The sequence below is a fragment of the Mustelus asterias genome, chromosome 7 (assembly GCF_964213995.1).
Source record: "Mustelus asterias chromosome 7, sMusAst1.hap1.1, whole genome shotgun sequence".
Lineage (NCBI taxonomy): Eukaryota > Metazoa > Chordata > Chondrichthyes > Carcharhiniformes > Triakidae > Mustelus > Mustelus asterias.
Window position 1 is genome coordinate 10,059,691 of NC_135807.1, and position 25,179 is coordinate 10,084,869.

A 25,179-nucleotide genomic window follows, 5' to 3' on the forward strand; every position below is an offset into this window, starting at 1 on the left:
TGGGGATAGGGCCTGGCTGGGATTCAATGGGCTGAATGGCCTTTTTCTGCACTGTAGGGATTTTAAGATGTGACTTTAATGTGGCCATTTAAGCATCTCAGTTTTAGCCCACAGGCAGTAAGTCTGCCTTAAACACTGCCCATGATAGACTTAACTGGGAAGTTAGGAAGGCGATATGGTCTCCACCTTAAGTATTCCTGTCCCACTTAACTGCAGCACCCCCACCCCTCACCCCCCTCCGTCTCCCAACCCGCTCCCGGATATGGGTATTAAATTCCACTCTTGGAGTGGAATTTGAATCCACAGCTTTCTTATTCTGTGACAATTGCAACCGACTAAGTCATGCTAACACCACACCTGCTGTCTAAGCTTTTTTACACCTTCATTCCCTCCACCTGAAATATTTATACTCACTCCAAAGAAAAAATAGGAAGACGTGTGAATTCAGTTCAATAACTTTTAATTCGGCCAGTTAATGTTCTCAGGCTTATGTCACAACTATTTCTGCAACCAGCTTCGAAGAGACAATTACAATGTTCTCCTGGTTGACCACCTTGTACCCTCTGCAAACCTGACTGTATTTCAAACTCTGTTGCCCACATCCTAACCTGCACCAAGTTCCATTCATCCATCAGCCCCGTCGGTGGCACGGTGGCACAGTGGTTAGCACTGCTGCCTCACAGCACCAGGGACCTGGGTTCGATTCCCAGCTTGGGTCTGTGTGGAGTCTGCATGTTCTCCCCATGTCTGCGTGGGTTTCCTCAGGGTGGGCCTGTTTCCTCCCACAGTCCGAAAGACGTGCTGGTTAGGTGCATTGGCCATGCTAAATTCTCCCTCAGTGTACCCAAACAGGTGCCGGAGTGTGGTGACTAGGGGATTTTCACATTAACTTCATTGCCGTGTTAATGTAAGCCGACTTGTGACACGAATAAATAAATTTAAACTGTGTTCATTGACCCTCAGTGGCTCCCAGTCCAACAACAAATTTTAAAAACTCATCTTTGTTTTTAAATTCTTCCTTGTTCACCCCATCTTTTGTAACTTCTGCCCTACAACTCTCCAAAATATCTTCATTCCTCCAATTCTGCCCTCTTGCACATGCCTGATTTTAATCGCTGCACCATTAAAAACCAGACTTTAAGCTGCTTAGGCCTTCTTCACTGGAATTCCTTTCCCAAACCTCTTCATTTCTCTACATCTCCTCCTTAGAAACACCCTTGAAACTTACCACTTTGGGACAGGTGACCAGAAGTTTGTCCACCTGTCGTAACATCATCTAAGTGGCTCAGCGCAATTGCTATCGAAGGTATACAAATAACTTTTCATTGTCCAGTGTTTGGGAGCAGAAGAAAGTTGAGGAACTCAGAAAACTTGTACTCACCACCTCCGCGAAAGTGCTTAACCGCCACTCGTTATCAGCCTTCTGCTGAGATGAGAAACTCTCAATTCAATCAATTTTAATATGCGGTGACGTGCACCGATAGTTTTTGGCGAGATGGTGGTGTAGTGATAATGTCACTGGACCTGTCATTCAGAGGCCCGCGTTAATGTTCTGGGGAACATGAGTTCCAATCCCACTGTGGCACCTGCTGGAATTCAAATTCATTTAACAAATCTGGAATATAAAGCGGGTCTCTGTAATCAAAACCATGAAACTATCATCGATTGTGGTTAACAACCCACCTGGTTCACTAATGTCCTTTAGGAAATCTGCCATCCATACCCAGTCTGGCCCACATGTGACTCCAGACCCACAGCAACATGGTTGACTCTTAACAACCCACTGATATGGCCAAGCAAGCCACTCAGTTCTAGGGCAATTAGGAATGGGCAACATAGAATCCTACAGTGCAGAAGGAGGCCATTCAGCCCATCGGGTCTGCACCAACTACAATCCCATCCAGGCCCTATCCCCAGAACCCCATGCATTTACTCTAGCTAGTCCCCCTGACACTAGGGCAATTTAGCATGGCCAATCACCTAAACTGTACATCTTTGGACTGTGGGAAGAAACCGGAGCACCCATAGGAAACCCACGCAGACACGTGGAGAATGTACAGACTCCGCACAGACAGTGACCCCAGCCGGGAATCGAACGCGGGTCCCTCGTGCTGTGAGGCAGCAGTGCTAACCATTGTGCCACCGTGCCGCCCCATATGTTGGCCTTGCCAGCGATGCCCACATTCTAATGAAATAATTTTTTAAAATAGTTTGCGCTACAAGTGGCAGTCTCACATTTTCATTTGTTTATGCTGACGCTGCTGTTAATGAGGGAAAAGGTCAGGTCCTATACGTGCATGTAAAAGTATTTTGAGATAAAATGCAGAGGGACAAGCAATGTTGCGAGTTGTGCACAAATCTTTCTAGCGATTCAGTCGAGGCCAATTTTTCCTCCAACCTTTTGGGTGCATTAGTCACAGACTGTATGTGGAAAAGTTTCACAAAGCAGAGCCAGAATAGCATAATGAACCATGAATTATTTAGAGAGTTGACTGGGAAACAGGTGATTTCATCCATATAGAAGAAAGAAGGAAGAATCCACACGCATACTTTCTAATAAGCAAAAGTAAGTAATGCTGATCAAGTTTATTGATTTCACTGGAGTACTAGATTGAGGTAAAAATGTAAAAATTTATTTTCAAGAATTGAAATCCACAGCTTTTATGCATATTGAAAATTATTCTGTCAACTGCATAAAAATACAAGGACATTGAACGGAATAATAGGTACCATGTGCTGTAATGAAATGCCACAAAAATGTTAGTCAACAAAGATTATTTTGAATATTTAGTTCTGGTTAAACATGGCATTTGGACATAATTGTTTCCATGCTAAATAAAGTGTTTAATAGCTCATAGCAGATGAAAGATGGAATTAAAGCCTCAAGTGTGGACAAGCCCTCAGAGTGTTAGATTAGAGGAATGTTCGATGACTTCATAGCAATAAAATTATTTCAGTCCTCTTGGTAGTTCTGAACTTGCCAAGTTACTGAAGTTTCAGAACATTTAAACCAGATCTGAAGATAAATGTGAAATAATCTGTACGTTTGGAATCAGTAACTGCCCCAAAGGCGCTCGTTCATACTTGACTTCCACCAGGGAATAAAGTGAGTTAGGACAGGGGTCTCGGATACCACATACTTACAGTGGGAAAGAAAATGAAGTTACTCAATGTTAACATCTCATGTTTCTTATTATGCAGGCATTGCACAATTATAGAGTGTTGCTTTATATATGTAAAAAAATTACACATTTATATGATCCGTTTTGTAAATGGCAGTTTCACAATGTTAGCTGTTTACCAAGGTCACTCTTTTAGCTTTTTGTAAGGTCACTCCACAAAATGCCAATCCAGTGTATACGTCAATCTGGCAAATTTCTGAAATCTTGATATGCACAATGACAACTGCAGAGGTTTATATGGCCTTGTTGCCCCGTTGTTTTCTTAAACATGTTGTGAACTCAATACGAAATGTGTTACATCTCGCAACACTCCTGTTTTGGAGTATCACATACTGGAAATTTTCCTGTAAAAATGTTTCAGGATATAATAAATTGTCTGAAATTCTGGCAGTGAGTTAAACCTAGCATGCCCATTACGGCGAACATACAGAGCCTTTTCTGTTGCACTAATGGCACGACACTGAATGAATTGTGCAGAGTCACTGGGGACAGTCAGCATTCCAGATTGGTGATCTAATTAGTTTGTGTTTAATTAAATCGATTTCTTCGGGCTTCCTTCCAGAGGGGAGAGAGGCATTTTGCAACTACCTCAGCAACAGGGCTGGAGCTTTTTTCTTTTCAAACCCTCGCTTCCTCCAGCTCTATGAGTAATTGGGAATCCACGTTAATGCTTTCCTTTCCGAAGGAACGAGTAACCTGTTGCTCCTTGATTCAAGCAATTGTTCATTTTCTATCTCAGTGCCACATGTACTGGAATCACTTTTAGTGAAAATGTACTCCTTGCCCTCCTGTACAAAAGGTTAAAATGCCCTAATCTCTACCCAGCAGAGTTTTAAAAATGATATTGTTTTTACTTGTTGCCAAGAAAAGCTTTAACTTCAAATACAGTCAGTTCCGAGAACTAAACATGGCACCTAATAACCCCGAATAGACTTTAAAGTGTCACGAGGACCATTGTTGGTGCAGCTTCCTAATTCTTTCTTCCCTTCATTAAACTAATATTAGGGTTAACTTTTGTGTTGCCTGCATTGACCATAGCTTCAGTTTCCCAAAGAGCAATTAGTCCCTGCTTTGTTTGGGAATGTTTTTTTTTCCGAAAAGCAGCCCTCCACTTGCTTCTGTGTAGCGCCCCAGGACAGTGCAGAGCTTTCCCTGACTTGCGGCATTTTCTTCCGACACTTGATGCTTCTGTGAATGGAAAGGTCGTATACTACAAGGAGCAGGACATGGAAAGCACAGCAAGGTGCTATCCTGGTGAGCCACACAGAAGCGGATGCCAGGGACGTTAGTAAATTGTAACTTCTAAGCCTACGGTGAAATTCAATGCAGAACGCTGTGAGGAAGTCTTTTTAACTCCCATAAATTACTCCTTTTTCAACTGAGTTCCTGTGAAGCTACATTTGCAATTGTAGCACTGTGAATAGTCCTAGTTTCTCCCAGATTTGCGAGTGAAGCACGAACTTAAAAACAACACTGATTCCACAGACATCTGTTACAAGCCCACAGACTCCGACAACTATCTGGAGTATGCCTTCTCCCCACCCACCACCCTGTGAAGACTCCATTCCTCTCTCGCAGTTTCTCGCTCCTGGCTTCCAGTGTGTGTGTGCCAAAGCAACTGAAATGCATTCTTTTCTTTTGTCTGGCTGTGGTGAGCAGTATTATTTTAAGAATAGTTTCCCTCTATTTCACATGTTCCTGTCCTTTTCCTCACAGTGACAAAGTTCCCCTCTTTAGTTGAAACCCACCACACTAGTCTCCACATATCGCAGAATCACAGAAGTATGACGGTGCAGGAGGAAGCCATTCAGCCCATCATGTCTGTACTGGCTCTCCAAATGAGCATTATGACTTAGTGTCATTCTCCTGCCTTTACCCTCGCACATTGTTTCTATTCAAATAATTCTGTCATGCCCTCTTGAATGCCCTGATTGAACCTGCCTCGGACACACTACTAGACAGTGCATTCCAAACCCAAACTACTTGCTATGTGAAAAAATCATTTCACATCACATTTGCTTCTTTTTGCAAATCACTTTAAATGTGTGACCACTCGTTCTCGATCAATGGTCTAGTTGGACCAATGAGCGGCACAGGCTTGGAGGGCCAAAGGGCCTGTTTCCTGTGCTGTACTGTTCTTTGTTCTTTGTTTGTTCTTTGTTCTATTTACAAGTGGGAACAGTTTCTCTCTAATTACTCTATCCAACCCTCTCATGATTTTGAACATCTCTATCATATCTCTTCGTAGTCTTGTTCTCTGCAAGGAGGACAATCCCAACCTCTCCAATATATCCTCATAACTGAAGTTTCTCATCCCTGGAGCCATTCATGTAACCCTCTTCTGCACTCTCTTCAATGCGTTCACGTCCTTCCAATAGTATAGAAACTAGCAAATAGGGGCAGGAATATGCATTTGACACTCCGAATTTGTTCCGCCGTTCATTATGATCATAGCTGATCATCCAACTCTGTAACTTATTTATGCTCCCCCTCCACCCCCGCATATCCTTTCATCCCTTTAACCCCAAGTGCTAGATCTGACCCCTTCTTGAAAACATGCAATTGTTTGCTCTCAACTGCTTTCGAATTCCACAGGCTTACCACTCTCTGGGTGAAGAAATTTCTCTTCATCTTAGCCCTAAATGGTTTGCCTCGAATCTTAGGCTGTAACCCCTGATTCTGGACTCCCTGCCATTGGGAACGTCCTTCCTACATCTACACAGAAATCCTAAGGTTTCTATGAGAACCCCCCCCCCAACCATTCTTCTAAACTCCAGCACATATAATCCTAACTGACTCAATCTCTCCTCATTCGTTAGTCCTACTGCCCCAGGAATCAGTCAAGTCACCTTCTCTGCACTCCCTCCATAGCAAGAACACCCTTCCTCAGATAAGTAGACCAGAGCTACACAGTATTCCAGGTGTGGGTTTATCAAGGCCCTGTATAACTACAGCAACAGGTTAAAGTCCAACAGGTTTATTTGGTAGCACAAGCCACAAGCTTTCAGAGCGCTGCTCCTTCATCAGGTGAGTGGGAGTCGTGTTCACAAACAGGGCATATAAAGACACAAACTCAATTTACAAGATAATGGTTTGAATGCGAGTCTTTACAGGTAATCAAGTCTTAAAGCTACAGACAATGTGAGTGGAGAGAGGGTTAAACACAGGTTAAAGAGATGTGTATTGTCTCCAGGCAGGACAGTTAGTGAGATTTTGCAAGCCCAGGCAAGTCGTGGGGGTTATTCACTCAACTTATTCAAATCATACTGAAGCATCTCTGCATCCTCCTCACAGCTCGTCCAACCCCACCCCCTGCCCCATAGATTTGTGTCATCTGCAAATCTGGAGATATTACATTTAGTTCCCTCATCTAAATAATTAATATATTTGATTTATTATTATCACATATATTGGTATGCAGTGAAAAGTATTGTTTCTTGTGCACTATACAGAAAAAGCATACCGTACATAGAGAAGGAAAGGAAAGAGTGCAGAATGTAGTGTTACAGTCATAGTTAGGGTGTAGAGAAAGATAAACTTGTTGTGAGGTAGGTCCTTCCAAAAGTCTGATGGCAGCAGGGATGAAGCTGTTCTTGAGTCGGTTGGTACGTGACCTCAGACTTTTGTATCTTTTTCCCGATGGAAGAAGGTGGAAGAGTGAATGTCTGGGGTGCGTGGGGTCCTTAATTATGCTGGCTGCTTTTCCGAAACAGCGGGAAGTGTAGACAGAGTCAATGGATGGGAGGCTAGTTTGCATGATGGATTGAGCTGCATTCACAACCTTTTGTAGTTCCTTGTGGTCTTGGGCAGAGCAGGGGCCATACCAAGCTGTGATACATCCAGAAAGAATGCTTTCTATGGTGCATCTGTAAAAGTTGGTGAGAGATATTCAGTGAATAGCTGGGCTCCTAGCACTGATCATTGCTGTACCACAGCAGTCACTGCCTGCCACTTGGGGAAAGTACCTGGTCATTTCTACTCTTTGTTTCCTGTCTGCCAACCAGCTTTCTATCCATCTCAATACACTATCCCTAATCCTATGTGCTTTAATTTTACACACTAATCCCTTATCTGGGAATTTGCCGAAAGCCTTCTGAAAGCCCAAATGAACCATATCCACTGGCTGCCACTCATCAACTCCACTAGTTACAACCTCAAAGAATTCCACGAGGTTAGTCAAACATGATTTCCCTATCACAAATCCATGCTGACTCTGTCCGATCCTGCCACTCTATTTCAAGTGCTTTGCTATTAAAGCTTTTATAATGGACTCTGGCATTTTCTCCACTGCTGATGCTGGAATCTAACCTGGGTCCCTGGCGCTGTGAGGTGGCAGTGCTAACCACTGTGTCACCATGCCGCTCCTGTTCTTGAGCTGTACTTGAGTCGGTTCGTACGTGATCTCAGGCTTTTGTATCATGTGCCCAGGACAGTTTGTATGTTTTGAAACAGAATCTATTATAAACTGAGGTGTTCAGGATATATTTTTGCCTGCGAGTACGGAAATACCTTGGCGTGTCGCCTCAAATTTTGATAATGTGTTCACTATCTCATCATGGTGTCCAGCATTTAATTCAATGCTGTATCATGAACAAATGCAGTTGGTACACATTGCTGCCACTGTTTGTCGGTGGTGGAGGGATTGAATGTTTGTGGAAGAGGTAGCAATCAAGCGGGCTGTTATGATCTGGATGGTGTTGAGCTTCTTGAGTGTTGTTGGATCTGCACTCATCCAGGCAACTGGAGAGTATTCCGTCACACTCCTGACTTGTGCCTCATTGATGGTGGACATGTTTTGGGGAGCCAGGAGGTCAGTTACTTGTTACAGAATTCCTAACCTCTGATTTGCTTATGTAGCCACAGTATTTATATGGCCAATCCAGTTGATTTTCTGGTCAAAGGTAACTCCCAGGATAGTGGGGGATTCAGTGATGGTAATGCCATTGAATGTCAAGTGGTTAGATTCTCTCTTGTTGGAGATCATCATTGCCTGGCACTTGTGTGGCATGAATGTTACTTGCCACTTGTCAACCCAAGACTTGGTATTGTCCAGGTCTTGCTGCATTTGGGTATGGACTGCTTCAGTACCTGAGGAGTCAAAATGGTGCTGAACATTTTACAGTCATCAGCAGATATCACCATTTCTGACTCAGCCACCAGGATTGACCCATGACTTTTTAGCAGGAGTCCAGGGACTGCAGCACCCCATAAAACCCAACCCGATGCATTCCCATGGAACCTAAAGCATATAAAAGTTTTAAAAGGAGCTAATCCTGAGTGTCTAAAACAAAAAGAACTTGCAGTGAAAAACAAAGGATAAATTTAAAATAAATGAGATTGTTTGATTACAAAATGGCCCAGAATTTGCTGCCAGAATTTTGAGAGGGGACGGGCTTTAATGGTGCTGACTGCTGTTAATATATAACTTGTTTGGTGCCTTGTGATACAGAAGAGGAAGCAGATGAATTGTCACATATTACATAGCATTACGTAGGACATATGGCTACTAACAGGCCATTCAGCCCAACCAGCCCATTCTGGTGTTTGTGCTCCACCCAAGCATCATTGTAACCCTGTAAACCCTTTTCTCTCAAAGGCTTCTCTTTAAATGCACCTACACTCTTCACTTCAACCACTCCATTGGGATGGTTTTCCCGTCCTGCCCGCCACGGGAATCGTAGCGGGTGGGAGGGGGGCAGACCATGCAAAGGTTCATTGACCTCAGACGGGATTTTCCGGTTTTGGGGCAAGCGCAGCCGGAAAATCCCACCCAATGTGTTAGCAAGTTCCATATTCTTACCACTCTTTAGGTGAAGAAATTTCTTCTCAGTTCTCTGTTGGATTTCTTGCTGAGTCTCTGTTGATGGCCTGCAGTTATGCTGTCCCCCACAGGTTTCTGTCTTGATCCACTCTGTCAAAACCCGTCAGAAATTTAAGGACCTCTTTCAGGTCACCCCTCAGCCTTCTTTCAAAAGAAAAGAGACCCAGCCTGTCAATCCTTTCCTGATAGGTATACCCCCACCCACCCAAGTTACTGGACTATTTGTGTCACTCCAGTGTTAGCCTCCTTAAAACCACAGCTCACTCTCAACCCACCTGTATGAGTTTCATGAAATTGCCGCACTTGTACATTAATTTCCCTACTGTGCCCAGTTCTGGTCGCCACACTACCAGAAGGACGTGGAGGCTTTAGAGAGTGTGCAGAGAAGGTTTGTCAGGATGTTGCCTGGTATGGAAGGGCTTAGTTATGAGGAGAGATTGGGTAAACTGGGGTTGTTCTCACTGGAAAGATGGAGGATGAGGGGGTGACCTAATAGAGGTGTATAAAATTATGAAAGGCATAGATAGGGTGAACGGTGGGAAGCTTTTTCCCAGGTCAGTGGTGCCGTTCACGAGGGGTCATAGGTTCAAGGTGAGGGTGGGGGGGGGGGAGGTTTAACATGGATATCAGAAGGACGTATTTTACACAGAGGGTGGTGGGGGCCTGGAATGCGCTGCCAGGCAAGGTGGTGGAGGCGGACATACTGGGAACGTTTAAGACTTATCGAGATAGCCACATGAACGGAGTGGGAATGGAGGGATACAAAAGAATGGTCTAGTTTGGACCAGGGAGCGGCGCGGGCTTGGAGGGCCGAAGGGCCTGTTCCTGTGCTGTATTGTTCTTTGTTCTTTGTTCAAACTTGGCACATGAAGTTAAGGCTGGCACTTAATGCCACCATAATGAGAAGATTTAAATGTCACTCAACCCTCTGTGCCAGGAAGGTGAAGTCTCACTCCTACAGGAGCATAAATGGTTGGACATTTTAAAATTAAAAATATTCCTTACTTGGCCTTCCTGTCTCTTTTTTCACTCTTTCTAAATGTGATCTTTATTTCTCTCCGTACCTAATTTGACTCCATTGTGCCCTCTTTTCTTCTCAGTCAACCCTCATTATTTAAGTCCTTAAACCTCATTGCTTATAGAGCTAGACTGCAGTTCACTGAGCTCCCAGATACTCCACTATCCTCGCTCAGCCATTCCGCTAGCTTACAATGCAAAAAATGCTCAAGGGAAAAAGTCTAAGATGTGGAAGTTGTGCAGTGTCCCACTCAAGCTCATTCTGAGCCACAGTGTAATAATTAGAAAGGCAAGTTTGTGGGAAGTTGACCTTTTAAAAAAAATGCAATTTATCTGTTATTTTTGTTGAATGTTAAGTCAGCAAAGCAGCACTCTCTAACCAGGCGAGTATATACGTACAGTATTGGTCTTCTTATTTATGGAAAGATGTAAATGCTTTAGAAGCAATTCAGAGAAGGTTTACCAGACCAATACCAGGAATGGGTGGGTTGCCTAATGAAGGAAGTTTGGACGGGTTAGGTTCGTATCCACATGAGCCTAGAAGAGTAAGAGGTGACTTGATTAAAAACCTTTAAGATCCTGAGGGACATTGACAGAGTGGATGTGGAGAGCTTGTATCCTTTTGAGGGAGAATCCAGGATTGGGGGTCACTGTTTAAAAATAAGGGATTGCCCATTTAAAACAGAGATGAGGAGAATGTCTTTTCTCCCAGAGGATCGTGGGTCTCTGGAGCTCTCTCCCTCAAAAGGCAGTGGAAGCAGAATCTTTGAATATTTTTACAGCAGAGGTAGATAGTTTCTCGATAAGTAAGGGGTGAAAGGTTGTCGGAATGTGGGGTTGAAGTTACGATAAGATGCTTAACTACATTAAAGGTGCTACTGTATCAAAGCAAGTTGTTTTGAAGCATGATATTGCTGCTTTAATGTTGGCTCAACGGTTACTTTGGGTGGGATCTTGAGCCCGTGTTCGTCGTCAGTGGGATCAGCGGTGGGGGCTCAATATCAGGTGGAAGCTGGATCTCGCTGGCGAGAATACGACTTCCAATTTTCACTGTCCCTCGCCGGCAGCATAGTCAGGTTCATGCTCACAATGGACGTGAACCTGATTTAAATAAATATTAATATAGTTAACCAGCCCCCTCGCCGTATATTGACCCCCTGCCCCACCCCGTCGTATATTGCCACTTTGGTGCGACTTACAACAGGTTCACCTGGACTTGAACCTGTCGTGTAGGTCACCCCGAAGGGAGCAAAGGTAAGTATAGCCTCAGGGAGAAGAGGGACATAGTCAGGCAGTGGCCTGGCAATGCCAACCTGTGCCAAGAGGCAGACCCCAGTTGAGGCTCATGGGGGAGGGCAAGGTGTGGTGGAATCATTTGTATGTGGCAGCGACTGAGAGCGGACAGAGAAGCTGGGGATGCTGGCGATGGCTTCTGGGGGAGGTGGGGGTAAGGTGAGTGCCAGCTCAGCTTTGATAGTGGGGGCACGGTAGCACAGTGGTTAGCATTGCTGCTTCACAGCTCCAGGGTCCCAGGTTGGATTCCCGGCTCGGGTCACTGTCTGTGTGGAGTTTGCACATTCTCCTCGTGTCTGCGTGGGTTTCCTCTGGGTGCTCCAGTTTCCTCCCACAGTCCAAAGATGTGCGGGTTAGGTTGATTGGCCAGGTTAAAAATTGCCCCTTAGAGTCCTGGGATGCATAGGTTAGAGGGATTAGCGGGTAAATATGTGGGGGTAGGGCCTAGGTGGGATTGTGGTCGGTGCAGACTCGATGGGCCGAATGGCCTCCTTCCGCACTGTAGGGTTTCTATGATTTCTATGATTCTATGGGAGAGGGGCCGGGGGGGGGGGGAGGGGGGGTGTGGTGGGGAGTGTTGGGGAGTGTTGATCAGGGGGCAATGGGCTGTTGACCGGCAGGGGGTGGGGGTGTTGATAAGGGGCCACCGATGATTGGGTGTGGGGGGGGGAGAAGTGCCAAGTCCAATGGGGGGTGGGGAAGGGAGACCTCCATGGTGGGCTGTGGGGGAGGATTATTGCGGTTCTGATTGGGGCATCTTTTAAAGATAGCACACCAGGCTATCAGTTAAGCCAGGCTTTGCCAGTGTATTGAGGCCCAGGCCCCCCCCCAGCCGCATGATGGCATGAGACACGCCCCCTTGATTTTGTTTGGCTGTGTGTGTAAGATCTGGAGAGAAACCCAACTTGAGCTACATGCCGCTTTTCTCGCTGGAAACACCAGTTTTTGATTAGATTCCACCCCCCCCCCCCCCCTCTGTTCCAGAATCTGACAGCATGAAATGAAGCCATTTGGCCCATCATGCCTGTGCCAGTTCATTTCAGAGATATTTAATTTGTGCCATAAGACACAGGAGCAGAATTAGGCCACTCGGCCCATCGAGTCTGCTCTGTCCCAGTCCCATTCTCCTTCACCATTGTCCTGCAGTTGCCTTCGCTTCAAGCATTTATCCAATTGCCTTTTGAAAGTGGCTATCGATCTGCAACCCGCCTTTCAGAAGCTGCATTCCCGATACTTAATAATTCACTGTGAAAAAAACATCTTCTCTTGCCTCTGTTGCCAGAGATAATGGATGTCCAATTGCCCAACACCCTACTAACACTGTTGCCACTCACAAATCCTACATCGGCAGACTCTTTCTCGATTACACTCTAGATGTGATGATGGGATCTTGAGTGCATCTATTAACAGGAGGGTTGTGCATCAGTGCATTGCATGCAGCCTTACACCACCTGCCCATACTGAATTACCAGCGTGAAATTCAAACAGAAAATCTGAACTACACTTAACCAATGTAGTGTAAATTAATAAATGCACATTAACTCGAGCAGGTTTCTTCTCACTTCCAATGTAAATTTCCTCAACTGTTACCAGCTTATCCAATAGAAACATTCAGGGCTTTACCGCCTACATGACCCCCGTCTATTTACTTTCCTTGCTGATTTTCTAACTGGTCCGACTGCTGTGGCTGTTTTTCTTTGGCATTAACTGATGTTTAGAAATTAAACAAATTAATTGCATGCAGACGGACATACAAGAGACCCGAGTGCCTGGCCAAACGTGCCCCCAAGGTACTTATACATCAGTGAAGCCTCCCGGTGTTGGTTTCCAAGATTGACTGACCTCGTCATATTCAGAATTGAAATGACTATGATATCCTCTGGCTTTCCAAGATTACGATAGATTTGGCCACTTTACTGGCTACTAACATGATAAATCCTTTAAATATTTTTTATAAAACAGCCTGCAACTCCATTGTTTTGGTTGGATTACGAAACATTATATATAACTCTGCTGTATGCTTAAGATATATGCCTGCAGTAAACTTAACATATAACTCTTCTTAGAAAGTTTTTTAAAAAGTTTAGTTATTAGTCACAAGTACATTAACACTGTAATGAAGTTACTCTGAAATTCCCCTCGTCGCCACACTCCGGCGCCTATTCAGGTCAATGCACCTCACCAGCACGTCTTTCAGACTGTGGGAGGAAACTGGAGCCCCCGAAGGAAACCCATGCAGACACGGGGAGAATGTGCAAACTCCACACAATGACCCAAGGCAGGAATCGAACACGGATTCCCTGGTGCTGTGAAAGCAGCACTGCTAACCACTGTGCCACCATGCTTGACCTAAATACCACTAGCCTTTCCCTGATAAATAACCTTCAGGTAGTGATCATAATTGGGAAAGAATGTTTTGCAGTTCTGATACCTTTTGGCCTTGGCAGAGAGTCTGAAGCAAAACGTTTTTGCAGTGAAGCTAACATTGAAGTTATCAGCACTCAGCATCATTGCAAATAAATTGAACGTCAATCTCTGGTGACTACACGTGCAGATAAATACAGAAATGTGGAGTTTTCTATCCGAGTTACTCTTGCTCCTCTAGAAGCTGTGCTATAGCAGGAACTCGCCCACAGTCACCATTGAAATACATGGAATGGATCTTCTACTTACTGCTAGATACTCACTACCCCCACCCCCCCCCCCCCCCCCCCCCCCCCCCCCGTCCCCCCAAAAAGATTAGGGCATCTCCATTCCAGTGTAATTGTATTTTTAACAGCGTGATCAGTCTTGATTACTGCCAAAAACCTCTTTAGCACAGATAATTAAGTTTTCCATTTGTGGAGTCTCATTCCATCCAATTTTAATTATGGTTGAAGATTAAAAAACAAACAACATAATTTTCTAACTTTGTATCTATTTTACCTTGCTCTCCCCTAAGCTTTTCTTTCTCTCTCATTATTTCATTTTCTATACGTGAATTGGCATTGGATTAAATATTCTAACGCATTCTGGTCCAAACTCTGCGAGGGAGCACAACTTTGTATTTATTCACTGGGAGCCACTTCCTGCCCCAGTGAGTTGCGGAAAGCCTGCATAGTCATTCGTGATGCTATGCGAACAGATTTCTCCCCCTGTATGTTTCAATAAGGACTCTTCAATATGATTGGTGAAGGGCACACACAGTTGCTGGTACTGTCCGCACAAGTCCGAAATCGCCTCTGGAAGTTGTTATGCTGAAGCGAATTTCTAATCACAGCAAGTTCCAGTGGGAAAAAACCTATTGAAAGACAATGGGCAAGTTCAATGAGTGCTGGCCACTTGCTGAAAGAAGTCTCACAACACCAGGTTAAAGTCCAATAGGTTTAACCTGGTGTTATAGAGCCATAGAGGTTTACAGCATGGAAACAGGCCCTTTGGCCCAACTTGTCCATGCCGCCCTTTTGTTTTAAAACTGCTAAGCTAATCCCAATTGCCCGCATTTGGTCCATATCCCTCTATACCCATTGTACGCATGTAACTTTCTAAATGCTTTTTAAAAGACAAAATTGTACCCACCTCTACTACTACCTCTGGCAGCTTGTTCCAGACACTCACCACCCTCTGTGTGAAAAAATTGCCCCTCTGGACACTTTTGTATCTCTCCCCTCTCAATGGTGTTGTGAGACTTCTTACTGTGCTTACCCAGTCCAACGCCGGCACCTCCACATCACTTGCTGAAATCCAGGCAATTATTCAACTGATTTTGTGTAATTTAGGTCATGACTATTTACGTTCTTGTTTGATTGTGGTGACAGAATTGAATGTTAAAATGGAAAGATGTCCTCGACTCATGCTTCTGGATGTATGATGGAGGGTTGAGATATTATTTATTTTTAAACCCATGAAGTGAAATGATTGAGGGAATGGCTGCTGAATAACTAACAAAGCTGAGAGAGAATCTGCTTTTCTGTTCTGATTTGCAGATTGACAGTAGTCCATACACAAGGGAGCATCATTTATTTTACATTTATTTTTAAATTCTTTTTTGGGATATGGGTGGCGCATTTGTTTCCCATTCACAATTGTTCTTGAATTGGGGTGGCTTGCTGGACCATTGCAAAGGGAAAGTAAGAGTCACCCACATTGCTGTGGGCCTGGAGCCACATATAGGCCGGACCAGGTAAGGATGGCAGATTCCATTCCCTAAAGAACATTAGTAAACAGTCAATGATGGTTGTCATAGTCACCATCACTGAGACCAGCTTTATATTCCTGATTTATTATTTTAATTTAAATTCCACCAGTTGCCATGCCGAGATTCGAACCCATGTCCCCAAAGCATTAACCTGGGCCTCTGGATTGCTAGTCCAGTGACATTACCACTACACCATCAATCTCCAAACTGGGAGTCACATCACGCATAGTAAACAGTTTTAAAGTTAAGTTTTGGAGTCGATTTCGTGAATGTAGCCCAGTTAGTTTTGTGAATGCAGCTCAATCCATCATGCAAACCAGCTTCCCATCCATTGACCCTGTCTATACTTCCCGCTTTCTCATCAAGCAGCCAGCATAATTAAGGACCCCATCCACCCAGGACAGTCTCTCTTCCAGCTTCTTCCCTGCTGCCGTCAGACGTTTGAATGGATCTACCTTATATTAAGCTGATCTTTCTCTGCACCCTAGCTATGACTGTAACACCACATTATGCACTCTCTCATTTCCTTCTCTATGAACGGTATGCTTTGTACAGCGCGCAAGAAACAATACTTTTCACTGTATACTGATACATGTGACAATAATAATAAATCAACTCAAATCAAAATCAAATTACTTTCCTTGTGGAATGCTGTGGAATTCAATGAGTACTGGTTTAAGAAGCATCTTTTGATGTCTGATCAACAATATAGGAATTCAGATTACTTTAATCGTCACTCTGGCTGATTGAGAAATTGGTTCTTGGTCTACTCGGGAGGTTTCTGAACAGTATAGGTGGGCTCAAAATATATGGTAAGAAGTCTCACAACACCAGATTAAAGTCCAACTGGTTTATTTGGTAGCATGAGCTTTCGGAGCGTTGCCCCTTCATCAGGTGAGTGAAGATTTCGGTTCACAAACAGGGCATGTATAGACACAAACTCAATTACAAGATAATGGTTGGAATGTGAGTTTGTGAACCGAACTCTTCACTCACCTGATGAAGGGGCAACGCTCCGAAAGCTCGTGCTACTAAATAAACCTGTTGGACTTTGACCTGGTGTTGTGAGACTACTCACTTTACCTATCCCAGTCCAACGCCGGCAACTCCACATCTCAAAAAATATTATAGCCTTAGCAGTTCAGGAGCACCTTTTCAGCTTCTGTCAAGACTGAAATGCAAAATACAACTGGTATAAAAATCACATTCAAAACTACTTTATTTGCTGCTTGAAGCTGCTGCAAGGACAGGTTCGTGCTTAAACCGGTCCACCATGGCTCAGTTGGTGGCACGCTCATCTCTGACCGAATGTATTCCAGTTCTGCTCCAGGACTTGAGCACAAAGAAATCAAGGCTAACACTCCAGTGCATTGCTAAGCAGTTGCTGCACTGTTGCCATATTTCAGTAAGAGTTTTAACAACACCAGGTTAAAGTCCAACAGGTTTATTTGGTAGCAAAAGCCACAAGCTTTCGGAGCGCTGCTCCTTCGTCAGGTGAGTGGGAATTCTGTTCACAAACAGGGCATTATAAAGACACAAATTCAATTTACAGAATAATGGTTGGAATGCGAATACTTACAGCTAATCAAGTCTTAATGGTACAAACAATGTGAGTGGAGAGAGCACCAAGACAAGTCAAAGAGATGTGTATTGTCTCCAGACAGGACAGACAGTGAAATTCTGCAAGTCCAGGCAAGCTGTGGGGATTACAGATAGTGTGCATGAACCCAATATCCCGGTTGAGGCGGTCCTCATGTGTGTGGAACTTGGCTATCAGTTACTGCTCAGCGACTCTGCGCCGTCGTGTGTCGCGGCCTTCACAACGCACGACCTCCTCGCCAATATGCATCCCTCGAGTGACAAAAAAAAATTACCGAGTCATTATTTCAGTGCTTTTTTTGGGAGCTTGTGTACAAATTGGCTGCATTGTCTAAATGCAGTGACTGCGCTTCCAAAGTACTTAAAGTACTTTAGAAGCGTTATGGGGAGGTGATGGCCTAGTGGGATTATCGCTAGACTATTAATCCAGAAACTCAGCTAATGTTCTGGGGACCCAGGTTCGAATCCCGCCGCAGCAGATGGTGGAATTTGAATTCAATAAAAAAATCTGGAATTAAGAATCTACTGATGACCATGAAACCATTGTCGATTGTCAAAAAAACCCATCTGGTTCACCAATGTCCTTTAGGGAAGGAAATCCTTATGATCCTTATGGTCTGGCCTACATGTGACTCCAGACCACAGCAATGTGGTTGACTCTCAACTGCCCCCGGGCAACTTGGGATGGACAATAAATGCTGGCCAGCCAGCGACGCCCATGTCCCACAAATGAATTTTTTAAAAGTTTTACGTTTATTAGTGTCACAAGTAGGCTTACAGTGCAATGAAGTTACTGTGAAAATCCCCAATTGCCATGCTCTGGCACCTGTTCGGGTACACTGAGGGAGAATTTAGCATGGCCAATGTACCTAACCAGCACGTTTTTCGGACTGTGGGAGGAAACTGGAGCACCGGAGGAAACCCACGCAGACACGGGGAGAATGTGCAGACTCCGCACATTCTCAAGACCCAAGCTGGGAATTGAACACATGTCTTTGGCGCTGTGAGGCAGCAGTGTGTCACCATGCCGCCTTCATTGCGCTTTCAGATATCTGGCAGCCATGAAAGGCACTATATAAATGCAAAACCTTTCTTTTAATGTACAAGTGGTTCAGTATCCACCTCAGCTTATGCATGGGTAATCCAGCAGTGTCACTGGTGCCACGACAAAGTGCAACTCTCCTCAAATCGGTTGATCCGTTCTGAACAACAAATGCTATCCAGTGACCTGCTAATTATTTATATGTTACCATCCTATCAATAGATCGAAACAAATCATTTTGGAGAGAACTGTATCTGTCATAAAATGCACTGGTTTATCTCAGTCAATACAAACATGTTCATTGTTCTGTGCAGCTGCTTCACATCTGTATCGAGGGCTGGGGAAACTGGCGCTGGTCCGAGCCATTCAGTGTGGACAACATAGGCACATTTGTTAGAAGTATCCAGTACAAGGGAAGAACAGCATCACTGATCATCAAAGTGCAGCCACTTAACAGTGTGCAAAAACAAGTAAGTCACTTTCATGTGGTTACGTATGAAGCCAACCATTTTTTTTTCATATCACAACCCTTTAAATACAGACGAGAAATGTTAGAGTTTGTGGTCTGTAAATATGTTTTCCATTTCATTCTGTTTGTGAGAAGATCCCTCTTTAAAAGCTATGGCTGAATATTTAAACATGGAAGAAACAAAAAGAAAGTTTTTTTTTAAATAAAGGCATAAATAAGACGTGCCTTTTGAAAGATGTTGACTGCAGCATCGCAAATGCGGAACAGTCCTGCTTAATCTCAAAGTAATAGTTACTGCATTTGTCACACCAGTTATACTGACTCTACGTGAACCAATAATATGCATGAAGAATGCCTGAAAGTATAGAATAATTACAACACAGAAGTCTCCTGGTGAAAATTATTATGGTCTTATGATTAGAATTCTAAGTTTATGGCTCTTTAGTGTTGATTGGACAACCAATGGAACCAATCTTTCATGATTTACTCTTTCAAATCCCTGCATAATTTTGAAATTAATTTTGACATTCAATGGTGTAACCATCACTGAATCCCCCACTGCCAACATCCTTGGGGTTATCATAGACCAGAAACTTAACCTTACTCACCACTTCAGCACAGTGGCTACAAGAGCAGGTCAGAGGTGAGGAATTCCTAGCGCGTAACTCATCTCCTGACTCCCCAAAGCCTGTCCATCATCTACAAGGCACAAGTGATGGAATACTCTTCACTTGCCTGGATGGGTGCAGCTCCAACAACACTCGAGCAGTTTGACACCATCCAGGACAGAGCAGCCCGCTTGATTGGCACCACACTCACAAATATCCATTCCCTCCACCACCAACGCTCAGTAGCAGCAGTGTGTACTATCTGCAAGATGCACTGCAGCAATTCACCAAAGGTCCTTAGCCAGCACCTTCCAAACCCACGACCACTTCCATCTAGAAGGACAAGGGCAGCAGATACATGGGAACACCACCACCTGCAGGTTCCCCTCCAAGCCACTAATCATCCTGACTTGGAAAAATATCGCAGTTCCTTCGCAGTCGCTGGGTCAAAATCCTGGAATTCCCTCCCTAATGGCATTGTGGGTCAACCCACAGCACATGGACTGCAGCGATTCAAAAAGGCAGCTCACCACCACCTTCTCAAGGGCAACTAGGGATGGGCTATAAATGCTGGCCTAGCCAGCGACGTTCATGGCCCACAAATGAATAAAAAGAAATTAGACCCAATTTGATCTTTTCTTCAATGAGAAGAGGCTCTAGTTTTTAAAACCCTTCTTCACAACTACGTTCCCCTTTTTTAAGTACACTTTGTTGGGTTCTTTCTGTGGCTCCATTGTCCTTCCTGTAGTGTGATGCCGGGAAGTAAACACGTTACTCCTTACAATTAAGAACATTAAGGGACAATTTGATGGGGATTTTGGAGGCAGACAATAAGTAAAAAGACACAATAATTTCAAGTGGCAGAAGGGTGGACATGGATTAAAGGTAATTGGCAAAAGAACCAGCAGCGAGATGAGAAGATTCCTTTGCAGCAAGTTGCTATGATTTGAAATGGTGATCGAGGCTGATTCAATAATAACTTGCAAAAGGAAATTGGATAATACTGTAGTTGGAAGAGGAACATAAAGTTTAAAGATTTTTATTTACTAGCGTCACAAGTAGGCTTACATTAACACTGCAATGAAGTTACTGTGAAAATCCCCTAGTCGCCACACTCTGGCGACTGTTCGGGTACGCTGATGGAGAATTTAGCATGGCCAATCCCCCTAACCACGTACTTCAGACTGTGGGAGGAAACCCACGCAGACACGGGGAGAACGTGCAGACTCCACACAGACAGTGACCCGAGGCCGGAATTGAGCCGAGGTCCCTGGCACTGTGAGGCAGCAGTGCTAACCACTCTGCTGCCATATTTACAGAGCTATGGGAAAAGTGCAAGAGGAGTGGAGCTAATTGGATAGCTCTCCCCAAGAGCCAACACGGGCAGGGTGGGTCATGTGAACTGCTCCTGTGCCATGATTCTATTGCAAATCAAATATCTGAAAAGTGTATGTCCAAAATAAACAGAATCTGTGCTGCCAATGTGTAAATACTTGTGTTCTGTAATAAACCAATGTTCAAAATGCAGACCCACAACATACTTGAAATTTGGTTTGGCACCTTGTGCAAAGACACAAAAATGATTGGCATAATTTCAAAATAATCTATCCATATAAATTAAAAAGTGGATGAAGTTCTTGATTATGACGTGCAATATTGCCCTCAAGAAATGTGAGACATTTTGTTTCTTTCTGTTGATTATTCTTCAACTCATAACGCAAAGAGCCAACAATTTCTGATGCTGCTACTTTTCAGATCATTATTTGTGGAAGACAAGCTATTTGCAGTTACTTAAACCAGGACGTGGAACTGAAGGTGGTGCAGCATTGCAGTGGACCGGATGGACAAGTGTCGATCAAAGAGCATCTGAGCTGCTTGCCATTGAATCAGAAGATACCATCTTTTGTTCTTGAGAACACAGAGTTCACGGAGTTGTGCATCAGGGTGAAAGGGAATGACACAGGCTGGTCACCAGATGTGTATCTGGAATCTCTTCAATCCGATGGCAGTACAGTCATTCAGGTATTGAAATGACTAGTCATGATCAGAGGAACAGCAGAAGGCCATTCTGGCCCATTCTGCCATTTCAGTGGAATCATGGCTAATCTGTGCGTTACCTCTACCTACCTGCTTCGGCTTTATAGTCCCGAATACCTCTGCCTGACAAAAACTAACCAATCTCAGTTTTTAAATTTTTAGTTGAACATCCCAGCTTTTTGGCGGAGGGATTTCCACTCAGCATCCATACAGTCCTGAAGGAGGCCATTCGGCCCATCAAGTCTGCACCGACCACAATCCCACCCAGGCCCTATCCCCATAACCCCATGCATTTACCCTAGCTAGTCCCCCTAACACAAAGAGGCAATTTAGCAGGGCCAATCCACCTAACCCGCACACCTTTGGACTGTGGGAGGAAACCAGAGCACCCGGAGGAAACCCACGCAGACACGGAGAGAATGTGCAAACTCCACACAGACAGTGACCCAAGCCGGGAATTGAACCCGGGTCCCTGACGCTGTGAGGCAGCAGTGCTAACCACTCTGCCATCCTTTATGTCAATAAATTATTCCTGACATCAAAACTGAATGGCCTGACTGTAATTTGTTCTGGACTCCCATCTCGTGAGTGCGTGCGTGCATGCGTGTGTGTGTGTGTGTTCTGCTCCGATGAGAGCAAACAGTGAAACGTAATTGCACACTTAATCACACACAGCTCCTCTTGTTTGTGAAGTTGAAAGAGAGCTGACAACTCCTATCTACTCCACCTGGAACCAGGATGAACCTAAACCATGCACTGATTTTACTGACCTCCTCCTCCTCCACCTCGCTTGGCCCAGTAAAGAAGTACCAAATCGATACAATTATAATCTTTTTAATTCATTATCATACAAGGTGAGAGTTACTTTGCACCAGTGCAGGTGTTGCAATGTCATCAGACACCAATCATGATAATTGCACGAGGTTTGGAGTTTGGCCAGATTCACTCCTGCCCTGAAACATGTAAAGATCAGTGCTTAAAAACAAAGAGAATGGAGCAAGCATAAAATGATCATGTGGAAATCTACCTGATGTTAATGTAGCTTTCACTTCATCATAGCCTCCTTCAAATAACTAACTCATGTTTCCTTATTGATCGCTGCAGGTGCCCAATTCAAATGGTTCCATGCTACACGTGTGGTTCACTTGTTTGAGCTTGGAGGCCAAATCCCCTGTACAGCAGAGAGTGGTGAGTGTTTTATTCCTCTTCAGCCATTCCAACACCAATTTTCTTCTGCCAAGCGGACAACATTTTTAATATATGTATTCACTCCCCTGATTACAAATGTGAGAAGTCACATGACACCAGGTGACTTCACCTGACGAAGGAGCTGTGCTCCGAAAGCTTGTGATCTCAAATAAACCTGTTGGACTATAACCTGGTGTTGTGTGATCTCTCATCCTGTCCACCCCTGTTTAACACCGGCATCTCCACACCCTGATTATAGTAATGGTAGAAAGTTTAGATATGTGGACTTTCGTGGGAGGCTGGTAAATGTTGGTATTCTGAAATATTATTTTTATTCTTTCATGGGATGTGACCGCCAGTGGCTAGGCCAGCATTTATTGTCTATCCCTAATTGCTCTTGAGATGATGGTGGTGAGCCTATGCCTTGGACTGCCATAGCTCATGTGTTTAGGAACATCCACAGTGCTGTTACAAGGGGTGTTCCTGGATTTTGACCCATTGACAGTGAAGGAACAGCAAGTCAGGATGATGTGCGGCTTAGAGGGGGACTTGAAGGTGGTGGTGTTCTCATGAGCTGTTGCCCTTGTCCATCAAGATGGTGCAGGTTGCAGGTTTGAAAGGTGCTCCTATTTTATATGTTCTTGCATTCTAACAGCTATTCAAATATGATCCCTCATTATCTCTTCTCCTTCTTCAACACACTCCTTAAAACCTGCCCCTTTGGCTAAGCTTATGTGTCCTGCCAGTAAACGTCCTGATGTGTGGTTCAGTGTCAAGTGTAATAACCCTCCTGTGAGGCACGTTGGGATGATCCACTTATTGATCCTCCAGAAGGAATTCTTCAGGTGTAGGCAATAAAATATAACAAAACTTACTCCAGCTTATAAATCAAAGAAAAAGGTTTAATAAAGAAACTTCATTGCTCCAATATTTGAGGCCTCATCCTGGCCATTCCAAGTAATTTAACAATTCCCAATTATTTATACTGAGTCAGCTGGTCATCACATCATTTTGTCATTGGTTACATAGTTTATTGGGTCAGCTGATCCTGAGCAGCTTGTTATCATTGGTCACACTACAACAGATCCAATGTTATCATCGGTTACATTCTAACACCACTTCCCAAAGTCTATCCACCTGCAAGACACAAGTCAAGAGTGTGATGGAATACTCTCCATTTCTCTGGATGAGTGCTGCTCCAACAACGCTCAGGAAGCTCGATACCATCCAGGACAAAGCAGCCCGCTTGATTGCTACCCCTTTCACAAACATTCCCTCCCTCCACCACCGATGAACAGTGGCAACCTTGTGTATCATCTACAAGATGGACTGCAGGAACTCACCAATGCTCCTTAGACAATGCCTTCCAAATCCACGACCACCAGCATCTAGAAGAACAAGGTCAGCAGACACATTGAAACACCATCACCAAGTCACTCCAACTCACTCACCATCCTGACTTGGAAATATGCCGCCTTTCCTTCACTGTGGCTGGGTCAAAATCCTGGAACTCCCTCCCTTACAGCACTGTGGGTGTACCTACACCACATGGACTGCAGCAATTCAAGAAGACATCTCACCACCACCTTCTCAAGGGCAACTAGGTATGGGCAATAAATGCTGTCCTCGACAGTGATGCCCACATCCTGTAAATGAATTTTTATAAAAGCATACAAATAGGGGATAGCTGTGCACTGGGTGTGTGAGAGAAGAGCTGTGAGGCTGAGCAACATCAATAAACTCTCAGTTAAGAAAGGTTCCGTGACTTAGTTTTGACTTCACCAACCAGTTTGAGTTCTGTACTGTACAATTGCAATTTGTTATTGTACCATCAATGACACTGGAACTGTACTCTAAACGAGGCAACATCTAAGTATATTTTGTACTTGGATCATAGAATCCTATAGTGCAGAAAGAGGCCATTCGGCCCATCGAGTCTGCACCGACCACAATCCCACCCAGGCCCTACCCTGATAACCCCATGCATTTACCCGAGCTAGTCCTCCTGACACTAAGGGGCAATTTAGCATGGCCAATCCATCTAATCAGCACATCTTTGGACTGTGGGAGGAAACCAGAGCACCCGGAGGAAACCCATGCAGACACGGAGAGAATGTGCAGACTCCACACAGACAGTGACCCAAGCCAGGAATTGAACCCAGGTCCCTGGCGCTGAGAGGCAGCAGTGCTTCATGTGAATGACAGAGTAAAATTATTTTATTCCTCAAACCACATTGCCGCTCTTCTCTGCGCTCATCTTGCCCTTCTCTTTGCTGACATGTTGAATTGTTTTTCAGAGCTAAGGCATGTTTCATTTCTTGTGTTTCAATTGCAGCTCTTTCTCAGCCCTCTGTTTGTCATGAGAAGCCATCTCCCCGATCCCATTATTCTACACGTGGAGAGGCGAAGTTTGGGTTTGAAAGAGCCGCAAGTCATTACCGGAAAAGGACAGGAAGAGCCACTTCAGAACGTGGAACCAGAAGTTGTGCATCATTTGACATTTCAAGCAAGGTGACGTTAAAATTCCTGCCGGTGGCTGATTCTCCACCTTGTTTGAGACATGCTAACATATGCTTACGATGTGCTTTGATGAAGCTTCTCTTTCTGTTCCTCAGTCTGTAATACTTGCCTGTGTGCAGTGGCGTTTCCAAAGGGTACAATTAGTGGTAAATTGTTATGTTTGCCTACATTGTACATTTTGTCCTCTGATGTAAATTAATGAATCATTGGGAAAGGGTGGGAAAAG

At 44.3% G+C, this 25,179-nt stretch overlaps 1 protein-coding gene across 6 annotated transcripts in view; it reads left to right on the forward strand.

Moving 5' to 3' along the window:
- vps13b (vacuolar protein sorting 13 homolog B) overlaps positions 1 to 25,179 on the forward strand; it is a 993,302-nt gene that overhangs the window by 906,144 nt on the left and 61,979 nt on the right. For all 6 annotated transcript variants that reach the window (XM_078215655.1, XM_078215652.1, XM_078215654.1 and 3 more), the window contains 4 exons: positions 18,446 to 18,601; positions 20,964 to 21,230; positions 22,350 to 22,433; positions 24,769 to 24,944. In XM_078215655.1, the coding sequence (XP_078071781.1) occupies positions 18,446 to 18,601; positions 20,964 to 21,230; positions 22,350 to 22,433; positions 24,769 to 24,944 (683 nt within the window). The remainder of the gene's footprint in view (positions 1 to 18,445; positions 18,602 to 20,963; positions 21,231 to 22,349; positions 22,434 to 24,768; positions 24,945 to 25,179) is intronic.